The 18,107-nt window shown below is 41.0% G+C and overlaps 1 protein-coding gene across 2 annotated transcripts in view; it reads right to left on the bottom strand.

Annotated features, from left to right (window-relative positions):
• The window catches only part of LOC122809160 (TYRO protein tyrosine kinase-binding protein-like), a 445,215-nt gene that overhangs the window by 216,599 nt on the left and 210,509 nt on the right, over positions 1 to 18,107 (bottom strand). For both annotated transcript variants that reach the window (XM_044080447.1, XM_044080448.1), the window contains exon 4: positions 16,881 to 17,015. In XM_044080447.1, coding sequence (XP_043936382.1) covers positions 16,881 to 17,015 — 135 coding nt within the window. The remainder of the gene's footprint in view (positions 1 to 16,880; positions 17,016 to 18,107) is intronic.

The raw sequence follows: 18,107 nt of genomic DNA, 5'->3' as shown, positions 1-18,107 counted from the left end.
ATGAAGTGGCTATTACACATGGACAGCTGTCTCCTACATCTTACACTACTACTGCAGATGTTACACTGGAGTTAAAGATGATATGCAATCTGTTTCATTACCAATACTGTGCACTACCTTACATACAGTATGTGCAAGCCGCTGTTAGGTTGGCAATGAGAAGTTAGGCTACACAAACCTCGTAGTTCAACCAGTGTGTCTTTACTCTCAATATCCACTCTATGTAGGTGTGCATATAGCCATTTGTCCCAGCCCTGTAACAAGGGTCACTACACATTTGCAAAACATGTACACATGCACAGCTGTTATTGCTTGCAAATGATACTAGAGAGGTCCAGCCCTGTAACAAGGGTCACTACACATTTGCATAACATGTACACATGCACAGCTGTTACTGCTTGCAAACGATGCTAGAGAGTTGGATATTACATGTGTTATGTGCATGGATAGTTACCTAGCTCTTCCAATTATCTTTGCTATCATGCTGCTAAACTGTCAGATGAATACAAGTAATATGTATCCTGTTATTGAGTATTGTAATTGCCAATAGACATAACTACTGTTTTCATAACATAACAGAAATTCTATGTAGAATGCAATACAGATCTGCCTAAAATACTGTACATTACACAGTTATTGGCACAATATCCCACAATGCAAACCATATTTGCACAGTAAGCCCAACTTTGACATGTTCATCTTACTTATACACCCATACATAGGTCTACTGTTACAATATATCGACATACACTATCCTTGTTATAGCACATACTTGTTGGACCAACCCTGACACTGACAGTGGCTGGAAGTGAATTGGTGAGTTCCAAGCCCATATCATCCCTTGTGGTGTATGAGGAGTTTGCCTTGTGACCTACAGCAGTACAACATAGAATACTACCAGCATTACTACTGCTCAACAATACATCGCTACAAGATAGCTATTTCCACTATATGCATTGATTACACTGTAATTATTACAGAACAGGTACTACATACACAGACCTTCTTAGTAATTGGAGGTGTTATTGACTAGTATAATACTCATTTTCAGTTTGTCTTTCAGTGTTTTGTACTGTTCTACAGGTAGATACAGATGGTTTGAATGTGTGACAAGGCAAACATTTATAGTTACAGATCAGTAACGTGCAATTCCGATAACCAATTGGTGTTCATAAGTAGCTAATTACATGCACATCAGCTGCGCTGCTACTGCCTTAGCCAATACCATGGCAACAGTGGAGTATAATTTAGTACTCCATTTGGGGGTTGTCCCTTTACCTTACTTGTGAGGAATACAGCCTGGAAGTGTTTGAAATCTATTGCAACAGCTATATGGAGATGAACAGTAATATATTGTGTGTAATGCCTAGAGGATTTGGTCTAAATGTGAGTTTGTTTGTCTTTTCGGCTTTTCCCGGTTAGGAGTCGCCACAGCGGAACTCCAGTCCGCTAATGATTGGCAGTTAATTTTTATGGTGCCAATTTGCCAGCCTGACGCCCAACCTTCAGCGAAGGCACGCCCATTCACGCATGTCTTTCGGAGGCCACTCGACCGCGGGGAGGACATGCAGACTCCTCACAGAAGGCACTCCAGCCGAGAGTACTGCTGTTATATTTCTGAACATTGCTACATGTGCAGGGTTTGTCTGTACCTAACACTTCTGCATATTTTTCAGTCTGGCCAGGATGTTTGACCAACTCAAGGCTGCATAGCTATGCGCATAATGTTAGGGGGTTTACAGTGTGCTTACCAGACATCTTTAGTTTGGTGTTAATGTGTATCATATTGTGCTGATAATCAGTACTCGCTAACACTTCCTGGTGTATGAACCTTTCAACCCTCTGAAATGGGATTAATTCATACAAACCCTGAAACATCAGCAGCTGTTCAATTGTATAACAGCAACTATTTCACATAGGGCCATGTTAGTGTGTTTGTGTCCAGGTATGTTAAGGTTTCAGCAGATGTTGTACAGTAGTTGAATAATTGGTTATGGTATGACACTATGTATTGATGTAATTATTTTGGGTGTGGGGGAGATGTTGGTGGGTGTACATAGCAGATGCAGGTATGTAGGAACCCCTTTTATACAACTTTTATGTGTGTGTGGGTGTTCTTTCCGTATGTGAACACCTCTCCCTTAGTGGACTAATACTATGGTAACTCCATACTGATTTATTAAGGCACTGTTAAATGCTTCCTGTATAGCATGCAGGTACTGTTAGTCCTTGAATCCTTTTGGCAATACATTGGAAAGTAATAAAGTTTTGCTAAATGAAAGCTGTCTGTGTATTTCTGTCATTGATATTTGCAGTCATTGCAGTTGTGTTGGTGACTGTTGTCCATAAAACATATTTGTAATAGTGTATTGGCATATACTCTTCATATGTTATATTCATATTGTTTGGGGGGGGGGCGGAATGTGTGATTGCTATGGTGCATGTTATACTCAGATATGAACATTATATTTATATATATATATATATATATATATATATATATATATATATATATATATATATATATATATAAGCATACACTCATTGGGTACATGGTGGGTTGTCCTATTTCAACACATTCCTCCCTTTTGTGTGTTAACCTGTCTGCCTACACAACTGGCATAGGTGCATCTCAGGTAGCTTAGTGGTAGGTTACTCTGAGGATGGAGTACATGGTTGTGGGTTCTCATCCTGGAAAGTGTGATTATTTTACCTCTCAGAGTAGGCACTGTTAGGGAAAGTGTGACTAACGCACATTTAAGCAGTTGTAAGCAGGTTTGCCCATGGTCTGTGTGACGTTAAGCAAAGGTTAAACCTAAGAAAGTCCACAAATATTCCAAACCACAAAAAAAAATTATAAGAAGCACACCAAGATCCACCAAATAATGATTTATTAGCTCTTTCGTCTTTTTAAATAAAAAACTTCATCAGAATAAGCAGGTACATACAAAAAGGTTTATTCAGACCCAGCTTTAAATACCAGTCAGGTTCATTGATATTAATTATCAATTACCTAAAAGATATACTTCACTAAAACGTATGTATGTATGTATGTATATATCCACATCCCATTTTAGGTAAAAACATTAAAACCTTTTTTAAAAAATAAGAATAATAAATTAATCCATTGTGCAAAATATACACTACATAAATATATCATACAGATATGTTATAGCCCTTAAATATATGTATATATTATGGAAACTATTAAATACTCAAAACATTTTTTTACATATAACCTTCTGCCCTAAGCCTAAGAATAGGGCTTATAGAAATATTACTATTGAGTCCTGGTTGTTCAGTAGAACTGGTTCTCATCTGCCATCTCAATTCTTGCAGTTCTAAAAAATCATTTAAAGGACCCCCGTATCCCCCATTACCACTTGCTTTGGTATAGTAAATTTTGTTAGTAATTTTTTTGTTGTTTTTTTCAAAGGTTAAACATGTGAAGCGCTTCTCTGTTTAACTGTGTTTAAGCTCTGCTTACTTTGGTGCAAACACATGCAAACCCGGTTACAACTGCTTAAAATTGCTTTAATCCTCCTGCATCCAACAGGCATTATTCTGGCCCTCAAAATAACTTAAAAGCCCTTGCAGGTCTTGAACTCGGGACCATGAACACCACAATCACTGACTTTATCACTAAGGCATCTGAGATATGTACAAATGTTATGGTATTTAGAATATACATTTTACTACAGGCATTCCTTACTACTGAAAACAAATGTGACAGTCAGTTGGTGTACATATGTCTGATACATGTTAATGTTCATATGTTTGTGAAATTAGGTGTTGCAATGTGACATGACAGGGTGTATTATGGATGAGAATGGTTCTTGTTTTGTGTCCTTTTTATATTGTCCCCATACTCCAAGTATACCTCTCCAGTTCACTTATTGAACATCCGACCCATGCTCTCTTTGATGCATGATTTCATTACCCATCATTCCTCCCCCACCCCAATCTTCACATGCACATCAACCATCCCTTCTATGGTGAATTAGGTTACTATTAATAGTTATAATACTAGAGCTGCATGTGTTTTGTGTACACTTCAATTCCTTTGGATTGCTTTTGTGTCACAAAGTGTGTTCATAGATGTTTATATATATGGCTATTGATGTCACTGTATATATATATATATATATATATATATATATATATATATATATATATATATATATATGTGTGTGTATATATATATATATATATATATATATATATATATATTTCATATTAAGTTGTAACAGTAATACATATGTAGTCTTGTATGTGCTGGTTCACAAACTACAATACATTACAATGTACTTTGCATATGTACACAAAGTGATTGTCATGTTTGTGGTCATTACAGTGGAATGCATATATTATAAGGTGTAGTCTAAAGACTATGAATCATGTATGCACCTCAGATGGCTTAGTGGTAAGTCCCATGCTCATAGTGTGCATGGTCCAGGCTTCAACACCTGTGATGCTTTAAAAATGTTTTTTACTCCAGAATAAGGCTCATTTAAGCAGTTGTAAGCATGTTTAAAAGTGTTTGTGTGACATTATAGCAGCTGTTAAACACAGTTAAACAAACTTTGTAACGCATAACCTGTGCACGCAAACATAGCCACATCCACTAACTACTCAGGATATATACATTTCAGTGAAGTAACATCTCACTATGTGCTTATATAACATTACATTTTCTGTTGACTTTACTATCCAGCACACATGGGTTTATATGGGTGTTTCGAATGTTTATAATACAGATGATTACTACCTATATATGCAAGCTGTGGTTAAGGTTTACTTTTTAACATGAAAAACATCCTTGACTTTATTGGGATTGGGACCTCAAATGCACAGATACCATGCAGATGCTGTAACCATTACACTACTGATATTAATGCTGCTTCTGCCTATTTCATATTTAGATGATTTCTATGTGTATGCTAGGCTAAGCAAAGGGTGTAGGCCCCCAAACCCACTGAGCTTCACTTACTCTTGAAATAACAACATATAACAAATTTAATGTGAGACAATAAATTACATTCCTAACTACATTAGGCATAGCCCCTCACTGACACACTTCAAAGGAAACCTTGTTGTGTGAATGGGTAACAGAATATACACCCCTGGGATCATGTGTCCCAGAACAATACATCCAGGGGGTGGGGGAGCCCATCCAGTTTGATAGCTGCAAGACCTGTTGGGGAAATTGAATGGTGTTGAATTGTCACATTAACATGCCCTCTTTAGACCACTAAGTGCCCCTATCACCCTCCACCACCCCAGTCTTCAACAGCTTCAGGCAACTCTGCCTGGACTTGCTTCATTGGCTATGCTTGACAGAGGCTCATTTACTTCATCAATGGTGCAGAGAAACTAACACACTGTAGCTATGCTTCTAATTGCCCTTGGGCAGATAGATAGTAGGCTATCTGTGAACCTCTAAAGTGCAGGCCATCACAGCCATAATATCTGAATAAACAGACTTTCAGATCACAATATACAGTGAGAAATCACCATGTAGTCAGGAAACAGTTAAGTACAGCAAGAACATACAGAACACTGATACTTAATCACTCCAAAAGCCTATCTTGGATGCTAGAAGACTTGTATAAGTTTAAGGCTTTCTATTGCTTACCAGTAGGTTACCTACAGGAGATATGAGAAACAAGCACAGATGGGAAACATGCATGCAACAATACCATACCGGCTTATGTGCCAGCCTTAGGATTTGGAATACTAGCCAAGGCTATTGGCGCCCCCATGGTGCCTTTTTTAGGAGAGTCTCAAAGGTGAATACCAGCTCCATAAACAACACAATATCAGAATCAATGAGGGGTATGCTACTCAACACCAGGGGTTGTGATCACAACATGCATGCACTCACAGCACTCCTCAGGATGGACAACATCAACATCTGTGCAGTAATTGAGACCTGTCTTAAGGCTCCTGAGAGCACACCAGCACTACCAGACTACAACCCATACCACACATTTCGGCCACAGAACATGGACTGACACAGACATGGAGGGGGTTTATCCATATTCATCAGGGATACCTACACCTTCAGGTTAGTGGGGCATCATGATACCTCTGAGATCATCCATGTGCAGCTAACATCAGCCACAACTGCAATGTAAACTGGGGCCTGCTACAGATCACCCTCCATGACCCAGGACCACCACTCCATCTACCTGGTGACAGTGAAGAACATGACAGTCCTAATGCATACCCTGGCATTGGTCGATGTCAACTACCCTACCATTAACTGGGAAACTTACTCAAGTGCTCACTTCCAGGCCCAGCACTTCCTGGAATTTATCACCTCATATGTCCTGTATCAGGTGGTAACCTCCCTAATGAAGGGTGCAAACATACTAGAAGTGGTCATCACCAACATGAGAAACAGGTGCACCACAGCAGAGGTTAACCGGTCACTGGTTAGATCTGACCATGAACTATTCACTGTTTCCACACCCAAACATCTCCCCCACCCATGGAAACCACAGTGTATACCTTTCCTACAGTTAAATTTACATTACTAGAGACAGGGGTGGGGTGTTTTGCAGCCCCCATGCTAAGGGGAAACACTGCTCAAGATACAGACAGATTTACAAATGCAATCTATAAGCACCAGCATGGATGTATGGATCGTGCCATCACTGGTAAACCAAGACTCACTCCTCCTAGACAAGTACATCAGTCTGGTGGACCCCTGCAATAAACATGCTATACTACAGAAGTAGGACAGTGTTCCAGACAAACAGCAAATCCCACGAAGGGCAGACATCTGTGATCACTATTAGTATGATACATAGGTCCCTCATGAAATCATCCAAGGCTAACATCAACAGGAAAATATGCAAGGATTCAAAAGCCTTCTTTGGCTATGTCAAGGATCTAAGTGGTGACACACAGATTTGCACTGTGCCGCTGAAATATAGCACAAAATATGCCGACCCTGCTGATATTGCCAACTTCCTTGCAGATACATTCAGTGCATACTTCACCCCCTAAAGAACCCACAACACTACCCAAAAGGTATAGTATCCCAAACATCAGAGACACACAGGTGGAAATGGCCCTCTCTAACAGCAGAACACAGTGTCAGTGGAGGCAGATGTTGTCCTGGACTGCATCTTGCAAACAGTACAAGACAACCTGACCACCCACCTAATTAAGCTTTTCAACCTCAGCCTCTCCACAGGCTACATGCCCATACAATGGCATGTGGCAATGGTTATTCCACTCCACCAAGGTGGAATCACAACTGACCATGCTAACTACCAACCCATAAGCCTGACTAGCCTGGTCTGCAATGGTATGGATCGCATTCTCATGGCACTCATTAACATGGTAACCTCCAAACAAGTGACCCAACCCAGGTCAGCTTGAATGAGTACAGTTCATGCCTACTGAACCTGTTTGACGTCTTACATACAGTCACCAAGATGTTAGATGAAGGGAGAGGTGGTTCACATATACTACCTGGACCTCACCAAGGCTTTTGACACCATGCCCCACTCAGGTATTATTGATAAACACACCAGCCTCTACATACACCCATACATCACAGGTTGGGTTGCCAACAGGCTTACACACAGAACCCACATGGTATGACTAGCGGTGTCCAGGTCCATCTCTTGACCAGTCATGACTGGTGTCCCACAGGACTCAGTCCTGGGAATCCTACTGTTTGGCATATACTTCTCAGAGGTACAGGCAAACACAGGTGGACTAAGGCAGACCATGTTTGGCAAAGACTGTGAACTGGGAGCCATGACTGATAGTCCAGCTGACACAGACATCCCTCTAGGGGCCTCACAGAGACCGACACAGGGTATCAAAGACATGGCCTCCAGCTAAGTGCCACTAACTGCATGGTCATTCCATTGTGGAATATTAAGCACCCACATATTAACACATAAGTGGCAGCCACATTAATATGGATGAGGTAATGGGGTATCTGGGGACTATGGTAGATAGTGATCTCTCCTTTGACAATCATATCTCCAAAGTAGTTTGGGCATCCTTCTATGTAGGCCATCTGATTACTAAAGGGTTCCCATCTAGACATACTGGGATTATAGTGTCCCTTTACTCATCACTCATCAGTCCCATCATAGGGTATAATAACCCATTTGGGATGTAACTCAGAAGACACTTCCAACAGCTGGAAGGTCCACGAATGTACCTCGCCAAGTGGATTACTGGCCTCAAACATATGCCGTATGCAGCCAGACTGAATAAACTCCTGGTTTACTCAGTGGCATCTTGTTTACCCAAAGATGATCTCTGCTGGCCAACACAGCCATGTCAAACTCAGGCTTAATGGATATGCCCCATAGCTTCATAGGTTTATAGGTAGGTACTAGGCTATTCGCCCTAGGGCCTATATAAGCCTAGCCAAATGTACCCTGGATTTCACCACCCAAGAAAATTATTTTTCTGTGCCACTGTCGAGCAGAGCCACAGAAGTGATCCCCGGGGTGAATTTCCTATCTCCCATCCAATCATCAAGATTTTTCTTGAAGAGTGATTATGAGGAGCTTTGTTTGATATAGATTGGTAGTTTGTTCCAGAGTATGGGAAGTCTCTGGGACAGGAATCTATCCTTCCAGCATGTTCTGTTTATTGTGGTGATGAGGTTTAGGTCCCTAGAGCATGTAGCTCATAGGGATTGGGATTTCTTTAAGTGGAGCATGTCTAAAAGCTCTGGGTTTGACATAGCTTTGTGTGTTAGGCAGAGATTGCCTCTGAGTAGGCGATATGCAATGGAGAAAAGCTGCAGTTTTTTGAGATGGTCTGCATAGGGCATCTCTTTGAGGCCGGTAATCCTCTTTGTGAGGTATTTCTGTGGCCTTTCCAGTTGTTGTAGATGTCTTGTGAGGTACATACCAAAAGGGGCATTGTACTCTATAATGGGTCTAATGAGTGACGAGTAGAGGGGAACAATGACCTCTTTTTTCCTGGATGAGAAACCTTTTGTGATTAGGCATGCCACATAGAAGGATTTCCTGACTACTGTGGTGATGTGATTATCAAAGGAGAGACTACTGTCCACCTGTGTTCCAAGGTCTCTTATCACACTTTCAGTGTTAAGTAGACTACCACCTATGTGGTAGTTCATGGGTACTGAGTTTTTACCAAAAGGGATGACAATGCACTTTTTGGCATTGAGCTTGAGGCTATGGCTTTGACACCAGGCATCTGTCTCAGCGAGGCCCTTTTGTAGGATGTCCACATCTTTTGGAGTTTTGATTATGGCTCCTAGTTTGCAGTCATCTGCGAACTTCATTAGCCAAAGACCTTCTGTGTTGGCCTGTACTTCAGAGAAGTAGATACCAAACAGGAGAGGACCCAGGACTGAACCCTGTGGTACTGACTTGTCACTGGTCTGAAGTTGGATTTGGAGTCTGTTACTTTCACAGTGTGGGTTCTGTGAGTTAACCAGTTGGCAACCCATCTTGTGACATAGGGATTTATACCTAGTTTAGTCAGTTTATCTATAATTCCAGAGTGGGGGATGGTGTCGAAAGCCTTGGCGAGATCTAGATAGGCTGTGTGAACCACCTTACCCTCATCTACGGCTTTGGTGACTGCTTCAAAGAAGTCTATCAGGTTTAGGAGATATGATATGGCTTTTACAAACCCGAACTGGGTGGGGTCCTGAGTTTGGAAATTACCAATGTCATTGTTTATAAGTTCCATGATGATACACTCCATAGCCTTGCAGACCAGGCTCGTTAGGCTAATGGGGCGGTAGTTTCCAGGGTCTGTGGTGGCTCCCCCTTTGTGGAGTGGGATAACTATTGCTGTGCGCCATTCAGTGGGCACATAGCCTGAGGTGAGGCTATGATTGAACATGGTACTTAGGTGGGGTGCCATTTTGTTCTGTAGTTCATGTAGAACACAGCCTGGGATGTCGTCAGGTCCCATGGATGCTGTGTTCTTGGCTTTGGATAGTGTGTGTTTTACCTGTGCAGCCGTGATTACAGGAACTTTGCATTCCTCTGGTATAGAGATGGGCCCTTTAGGGGATGACAGAGGGGTAAAGTCAGCACTGAACCTATCTGCCAGGATGTTGGCAATATCAGTTGGTTCTGTATATTTAGTGCCATTGTGCTGTAACTCAGAGCAGATCTGAGTTACAGCACAATGCTTTGTGGTTGTCTTTAGAGTCAGTGGCGATTTTGTTTTCATAACTAGCTTTGGAGGATTTTATGAGGGATCTCAGCTTCTTACTGAGGCTGACCAGGGAGTTTCTCCAATCATGGGATTTTACTCTTTTTGCAACAGTTTCTTTCTTTTGTTGTAGAGTTTGTTTATGGCAGGGGACCACCAGATTGGCTTCCTTTTTTTGGAGGATAGCATTTTGGTTCTCTTAGGGATTGCATGATCCATGCACTCGTGTAAGTGCTTATAAAGTGCATTTGTGTAGGATTCAGCAGTCATACCTCTATTGTCCGTCAGCATGGGTGTTGAGAAGTTTGCTACTTCTGTCTTAAGAAGTGTGAAGTTGGCTTTGGAGAAATTTTTACTGTGGTTTCCCTAATGGGGGGTGGGGGAGGGATGTGGATGTCTAGGGTGAATAGCTTGTGGACGGATCTGACCAATGAGGAATTGACCTCTGGTGTGGAGCACCGGTTACCCATGTTGGTAATAACCAGGTCTAGGATATTGCTGCCCCTGGTGGGGGTGTGGATAAGTTGATCCATGGCATTGGAATTTATGAATTCCAGAAAACGTTGAGCGCAAGAGTTGGTACATGAGTAGTTTTCTCAGTTAATGGTAGGGTAGTTGAAATTGCCCATTATTAGGGTGTTAGGTTGTACTCTAATATTTTCCAGTGTATTTAGAAATGAGGAGTGGGAATCCTGGGGCATGGTGGGGGATCTGTAGCAAGCTACAATTTGGATTGCGGTCTTGCCCAGAGTTAGTTGCACTTGGATAATTTCGGATGCATTATGCTGAGCAACTAGCCTGGAGGTGTGGATATCCTTAATGAATATGGACACGCCTCCGCCTTTAGTGTTTCGGTCCAGGTTAGGTGGCGGAAAGGTGTGGTTTGAATTATAGCCTGGTAATGCAGGGGTACTCTCTGGAGCCTTGAACCAGGTCTCTGTCACTGCATAGATGTTGATGTTCTCCATTTTAAGGAGTGCCTCGAGAGAGAGTGCATTTTGAGGTTTAGACTTCTAGCATTGAGTAGCAATACCCTCAGATTCTACTTGCCTGTACCTGTTAGGGTGGAGAATTTGTCATTTGAACCTTGCCTATAAAAGGCACTATAGGGGTGGCTAGAGCCTTAGCCAGTATCCGGAATCCCAGGGACGACAGGTGCAGGCCATCTCTGGCAAAGCATAGTGGCTTGTCGATCATGTCATTCCAGGCAGACAGATACTGGATCCCCTTAAAATGACACCAGAAGCTTAGCCAATTGTTGAAGTCAATCATTTTGTCCTTGTACTGTGGTATCATTCTGGGTGATGGCAGGATGCTACTCAGGGCTAGGGTCATACCTGCCTGGGCTACAAGATCAGACAGCTTCTCCATGTCCCTTTTCATGTAGTCCGAGGAGGTACGTCTCAGGTCATTCACACCAACATGGACAATGACAGAGTCATATTTGTACTTGTTGTGGAGTGACCTGAGTGGATGCGTTATGTGGCGGATCCTGGCACTCGACAGGCAGCTGACAGTAACTTTCTCCTTGTTTAGCCTGGTGAGTGAAACATCAGTGTGCTTGACTATAGAGTCACCTATGACTAGAGTGTTGGGTACGTTGTTATGCCTTATGGGCTGTGGTTGAGTCGCACACTGAGTTTGTGGGCTATGTGTCATTTGAGTTGTGTTGGGGGGTGGAGGTTGCTTGTGTTTCTGCTTTGGAGGTCCCTGTTGCTTGGGCAGGTTTTTACTGAGAGCCTCCGCGAATGTAGGTGTGTGTTTTGTGTTTCTATGTGTGTCTTTTGGTGGTGTAGGTTTTGAGGGACTATGTGCTGAGTGTGGTTTGGTGCAAGTGTTTACCTTCTCCTCTTGACTGTCTAGTCCAGTCTTTGGTGAAGAGAGCTTTGCTTCCAGTTTGGCTATATAAGTGCATCTCTCACAGGTTGTAGTGTTGGGTGGTAGGAGAGGATTGTCTGTGTACATGAGGCAATTACTGCATTGCCCCAAGATGCCCAGATTCATCAGGTAGACAGTAGAAAACACTGGGAGCTGACCCTTAGACATGCCTGAATAGGTGCTTATTTGTTAAGTACTAGAAACTGTTTTCCTCTAGACAGTGAGGAAAGTTGAGTGCTGCAGTAATTTGTAGCTTATTTAGTGCTTGCAATAAGTTCTGAACAAGTGCTGAAACAAAAAACTGGCTAGTTCTAAGAAACAAAATTAAGCTAGAAGGCTTCCCTCCAACACAGAAAGGCTTGGGGGCCTAGAAGCCTACAAATAGTCCTGGACACAGCAAATCTATATCCAGACTAGACTACCCACAGGAAAGGCAGGAAACAAGCTTAGAAATTTTTTTTTTTTTTTTTTTTTTTTACTGGAAAGAGAGAAAGGAGTAGCAGAAACTAAGCTGATTGGCCTTCTCAAATGTTCTCCCTATACTGGGTAGAATGAGGTAATGACATTAGACTGGGAGGAGGGTCCCAGATCAAATTTACACTAGGGGCGGGCAACTGAGAAGAGACCAACTATAAAAACACCATACCAACAGGGAGGGAGGATGGAAAACAAACTGCAGAAATGTTTCTCACAGCAGAAAAGTAGCAATGAGCCTTTAAATGAAAGTTTTAAACAGCTAAAGGAGCCTCTTGAAAAAGAGTTTTAACTGCAACAAGTCACAGTGAGCCAGACACTGTAGTGAGCTGAACTTTGCCACAACAATAACTGGAAGATGCTGGAGGGATGGATTCCTGTCACAGACACTCCCCATACTTTGGAACAACATCCCTAACTACATTATTCAGAGCCCCTCACTAATACTCTTCAAGAGAATCCTTGAAGAGTGGATGGGGAACAGTAGATACACCCCAGGGACCCTGCCATTGGCTCTGCTCCACAGAGGGACAGTTAATGAATCAATGGGGTGGCAAAAGCTGACACATTTTGGCTAGGCTTATGAATGGCCTCTGGCAGTTGGCCAAGTACCTACCTATGAACCTATACATATAGTATCAGCACATGCTGATAGCTTAATTTACTGTTCAGGTGTTGACTTACCTTGTGCTAATGGCAGTTGTGTGTGCAATAGTTTTGTACTCTATAATGGGTCTAATGAGTGACGAGTAGAGGGGAACAATGACCTTTTTTCCTGGATGAGAAACCTTTTGTGATGAGTGCCATGTAGAAGGATTTCCTGACTACTGTGGCAATATGATTATCAAAGGAGGTTATAGGTCATGATGTGGGAGAGGATTGTTGGGGAGGTGAATAAGAACAGGGACAGGATCTGTAGTTGATGGAACATATGCAAGGAAATGGGACTGGGTGTTGTGATCACTGGGTTGCATGGGGTCAGTTAGTAAATAAAAGGGAGAAAAGAAATTAAAGTGATTAACTGCAGACTGATGGTTTAGGAGTTGGGTGTGTGTACTCTGAAGTATGTAGATGTACACATGTAAGATAGTTATGTGGATGCCTTTAAGAGGGGTAGGAAGTTATAAACTGGAACTGTGGGTTGGAGGGGAGCAAAATAAGCAGCAGCTCCCATGCCAGCAAGAGGTAATCAGTGTGGGCATTATCAGTGTGATATAAGCAGACACTGCAAGTTATCATCCAGGTTTCTGCATCTTATGTCCCCGCTCAGAGGAATCATTTCCTAAGTTACAGCCATTTGCTCCCCTGATATTTCTGACTGAGTGCTCCGTAGGGAAATTTTAAAATCTGCCAACTCATTATACTCATGAAAAAACATGCTCTCTCTCCTTCCATTAACATCTCCACTGCATTCTGTCCTACTTTTCATGAATTTTTTCGATTTTCTTGTACTTCACGAACATGAACGTTCAGTCAATAATGTCAGGCCATACCAATAAACCATCCAGAACTTCACAGAATGTCCACAATTTGTTCTGTTTCTCATAGAAATGTGTGATTAGGAAAATCACAGAGGACTAAAACCACTAAGTAATTACAAACTTTTGAGTTTTAGACTTCACAGCATTCAGAAAATGTTTGCTAATGCAAAACCTGTTATTCCAGCAATACTTAAACTCTGTCCCTAATTTTATGTCTTTGCCCTTCCTTTATTTTTGACTTTGTCCAAAATTATTGTGCTAACAGGTTAAGAGTTAGATGTTAGACACACTAGAGTTCCATGCATCTTTTAGTTAGGAAAATGCATGTTGCTCAATTAACTTTTGAAGCAAATTTGAGTCATATTTATAAATTGCCCCCAACTGCGAGGCTTTGTCTCTCCTGGTATTTTGCATCGACCAGAATTCTTGAACAAAGGTGAGAGGTATGTTTAGAATCTGTATCGGAAAAACATTTTTAACTTCAGAAATAGCTGGTTTTAATGCATTCAGTAAAAATAGGTTCCCAGCAGTAATTTACCTACTCCTTTCAAATTAACCTACTTCCTGAACTTTCAGCTTTAAATTATATGCAATTCCATAAAATGCAACTTCCAATACTGCCGTATCTTGAGATCAAGCTTTTCAATACGTACTTTACACATTTGTTCACTAAAGTATGTGTGTGCATCTTGGCAACTATCTGTCACGTCACCTGTGGTGGGCCAACATCTGGTAGAGCACACTAAAGCTACACACTGCCACCCATCCATTATGCTGTAGGGATTCTTACACCATTTACTGTACACTGCACACATTCACATAAAACAGGATAATTAGTCACCTATTAACCCTTGTTCTGCTAAAGCACTACTTTCATTTGAAACTGCAACTTATTTATTAATGTACTGAGTCACTATGATATCAGGAGTTTGCAAACTACACTTTTGCACAGCACCTATATGTGCAGCCATGCATTTGTTTCTTTGGGTTTAATAGTATGAATACGGAGTCCGCTTCTGGAACATCATGGACACAATTCAGTTAGTTTATTTTTATTTTAAATTTAACTGGATGGGTGGACTTGACCTATGATACTTCTCAGCTACAACCGGTGAACCAGGGGGTGCAAACATACACATATAAGTAATGTCACTTTAGTCAGTTTGAAGGGTTTGCAAAAACATAAGGCAGTACTGTTGTGTATCGTTGTATACACATGCAGACATACATGCATATACAGACCAGTTACCAAATAACTGTCTAAGGATGCACACATCATCTCATTTTTCTCAGTATTTTAAGATGCAAACAATTTCTTGAACTGGTGGGACTTTACCTACTCATAACACTATACACATGGTTTTCAGGGTGGCACACAACTATGACAAAAGCTGCAGCTGAAAAGAAAATATTTCACATGCTTACATTCTGCTGGATTGGCAGCTAAACAGAGACAGACAGCAACAAATGCTACAGACGTCTGAACACAACAACAAATTCAACTAACCTTGAACAAAAACGAGTGTATTTAAAACAAATAGGCAACAGGTATCAGAACCGGTGCAGAAGCTGTAAAAAGAAGTACCTAAGTAGCACACATGGTTTCCATATCTGTCTTTGATCTCACCTTGGCTTAGATCATGTTTGGTGCATTGGGCTTCAGCCACTGACACCCCATGGCACAACTTAACGGGGTAAATAAACAGTTTTGTGATGGTACCCACTTTTACCCATTCATGACTGGACTCTCGCAGTACAGCTGCACCCATTAAACACACCCCAGCCCCAAGAGTAGCCAGCCTGGCATCCCCAGCTCCTGGGAATTTGGGATATGCATTCACAAAAAGGCATTACTTTATTCTGCTAGTCCTAAACGCGTCACCGAATACCCACACTGTGCCATGCTCTGCCTGTGTTGTACACAACACAAGTATCTCCGTGTCCTCAAATGTCTTCTTTTAAACTTGGTGAAAGTTTTAAAGAATACAGAGCCAAGTCCGGCACCTACCTCACTTTATCTCTTCACTTCAGTACAGCTCACAAAGAAAGTAACTCTTTCTTTTCCTCTCTCTGACTGGTGTGATGGTGATGACAGTGATCACTGATGACTGCAGCAAGTAAAAAAAAAATAAAGTTGTTCTTGTAACTTCTTCACCAACCAACGACAATGGTATCCACTACATCCAATCATCCTCGCAAGACAAGCACAGTAATGTGCTTAGTGCTAGTGCTACTAATTGTTTCTTGCTCTCTTTTTTTAGAAGAGCGTGAGAACCAATCAGTAGCAATCCAGCCATTCACATCACGTATGTGCCTACAGACGTGGCAGTCCGAACCCCCTTCTAATTGTGCAGTTAAACCACATAGTCTTCTGGGCATCACACTGATGCCTTTTCTTTAATCTGGACTGCCTTTACAGCAGCCAGATAGATACATTCTGCTAAAAAAATTAAAAAAAAAAAATGGAACTTGACGAGCATGCGCAGTTCGAGTTCCGGGACTTTGTGGACTCGCTTAGAAGCACAACATTACACAAAATAATGCAAACAAAATATTAATAGATTTTTTTTATTTTTTTTATTTCATGTCAAATGTTTACACTTCCATCATTTTCCTGGGAGGGCAGAGTCCTGCAGTCCGATGGCACAAGCCGCCCCTGGAAAGGAAGTAAACTACTGCAACTAGAATGCCTCCCCAATATGTTGCCACCATACTCTGACTACTGTTTCATCAATCGATGATTGTGATTATCATATTATAAGTTCGGATTTCATAAGTACTAAGGAAATGCACATTGGATGAAATATGGTTTCTTGTTATTAAAAGAAGTGTAAAGTGCTGGCCATGACAGTTTACAAAAATTACCTTTTAGCCTCGCTTTCTTGTTCATCCTGTTTGCAAAATAAAATACAGTCAGAGCAATGAGCACTGTGATTACGATGTCCCCGACTATGATTCCAGTAATGGCACCAGCATCCATTCTGTAGCACTCTCCACAATCTGTAGCAAACAACAGAGCATGTTAAGAGCAACGTCAAGCGTAACAGACATAGTGCTATAAGCTATTTAAATTAAAAAAATGTTACTTCACTCTTTTCACAGTATCATAACCTGCATTATGTAACATTTTTAGAAAATTATTTTTGCTATGGTATCCTTTATAACTGTTATTTTTCTAAACAGTTTTTTAAATGTCCTGTAGCAGGGGGCAATTCTTTCAACTATCTAAAGAAATGTAGACTCTACAAACCCTGCAAACTGGAGTGATGCCCCCACCAAAAAATAAAATATAGATTTAGAAGACACCAAAACTAGGTCCATTGCATTTTTTTAAATGTTTAGCAGATGATGGATCATATTTAATTCCCTAATAACATAACTTCTGATGAATCTGACATAACTTCAGAACACTTTCCATATATTTGGTGTTCCTTCTTTCTAAGTTTAAGGACAAAAAATACACCCTGTCTTATTGTCTTTAAAATATTTCTAGTGTATATCATTTAGGAAAAGTCAAGTATTTACTTCAATCTTCTGATAATGGCAATACTACATGATAATAATATGGCTTTCTGAAAGCTGATATCACTGAATCACACAAATGCAGGAATTATCTCTTCACAAGAGTACGTTTACCCGAATCTTGCAACCCCCAAGCAACAGTTCATACAAAAGATTCCTGACATTTCTTGTCCTGTCAGACTGATGGGGGTGGATTATTGCTGTTACCCTTTTAAGAACAGGGTAGGTGATATAATGGTCCCTCAGATCTACCCATGCATATATAAAAGGAACTCATACAGTACATATCACATGACAAGGCAAGTTGTGGCAATAAAGAGTGGAATAAAAATGCAATATGAATGCAACATGTTTTACATAACTATATAATACTGTGTAACTGTGAAAAAGCAACCATTTTTTTAAAACAAATGTATTTAGTTTTACAAAACTGGTCATTTAGAGTGCCTAACATTTTTATAACCTATAAGTTGTTACTATTACGTGTATGATGCATCATCATTTTGCAATTAACTTATGCAGAATGGTCTTATAGGTTCATAGGTTCATAGGTTTATACTAGGCTAACTG

This window comes from Protopterus annectens, chromosome 8.part0 (assembly GCF_019279795.1).
Source record: "Protopterus annectens isolate FY-2018-M chromosome 8.part0, PAN1.0, whole genome shotgun sequence".
NCBI classification, from domain to species: domain Eukaryota; kingdom Metazoa; phylum Chordata; order Ceratodontiformes; family Protopteridae; genus Protopterus; species Protopterus annectens.
The sequence above is the reverse complement of the archived record's forward strand: the minus strand, read 5'-3'. Positions and strand labels throughout refer to the sequence as shown.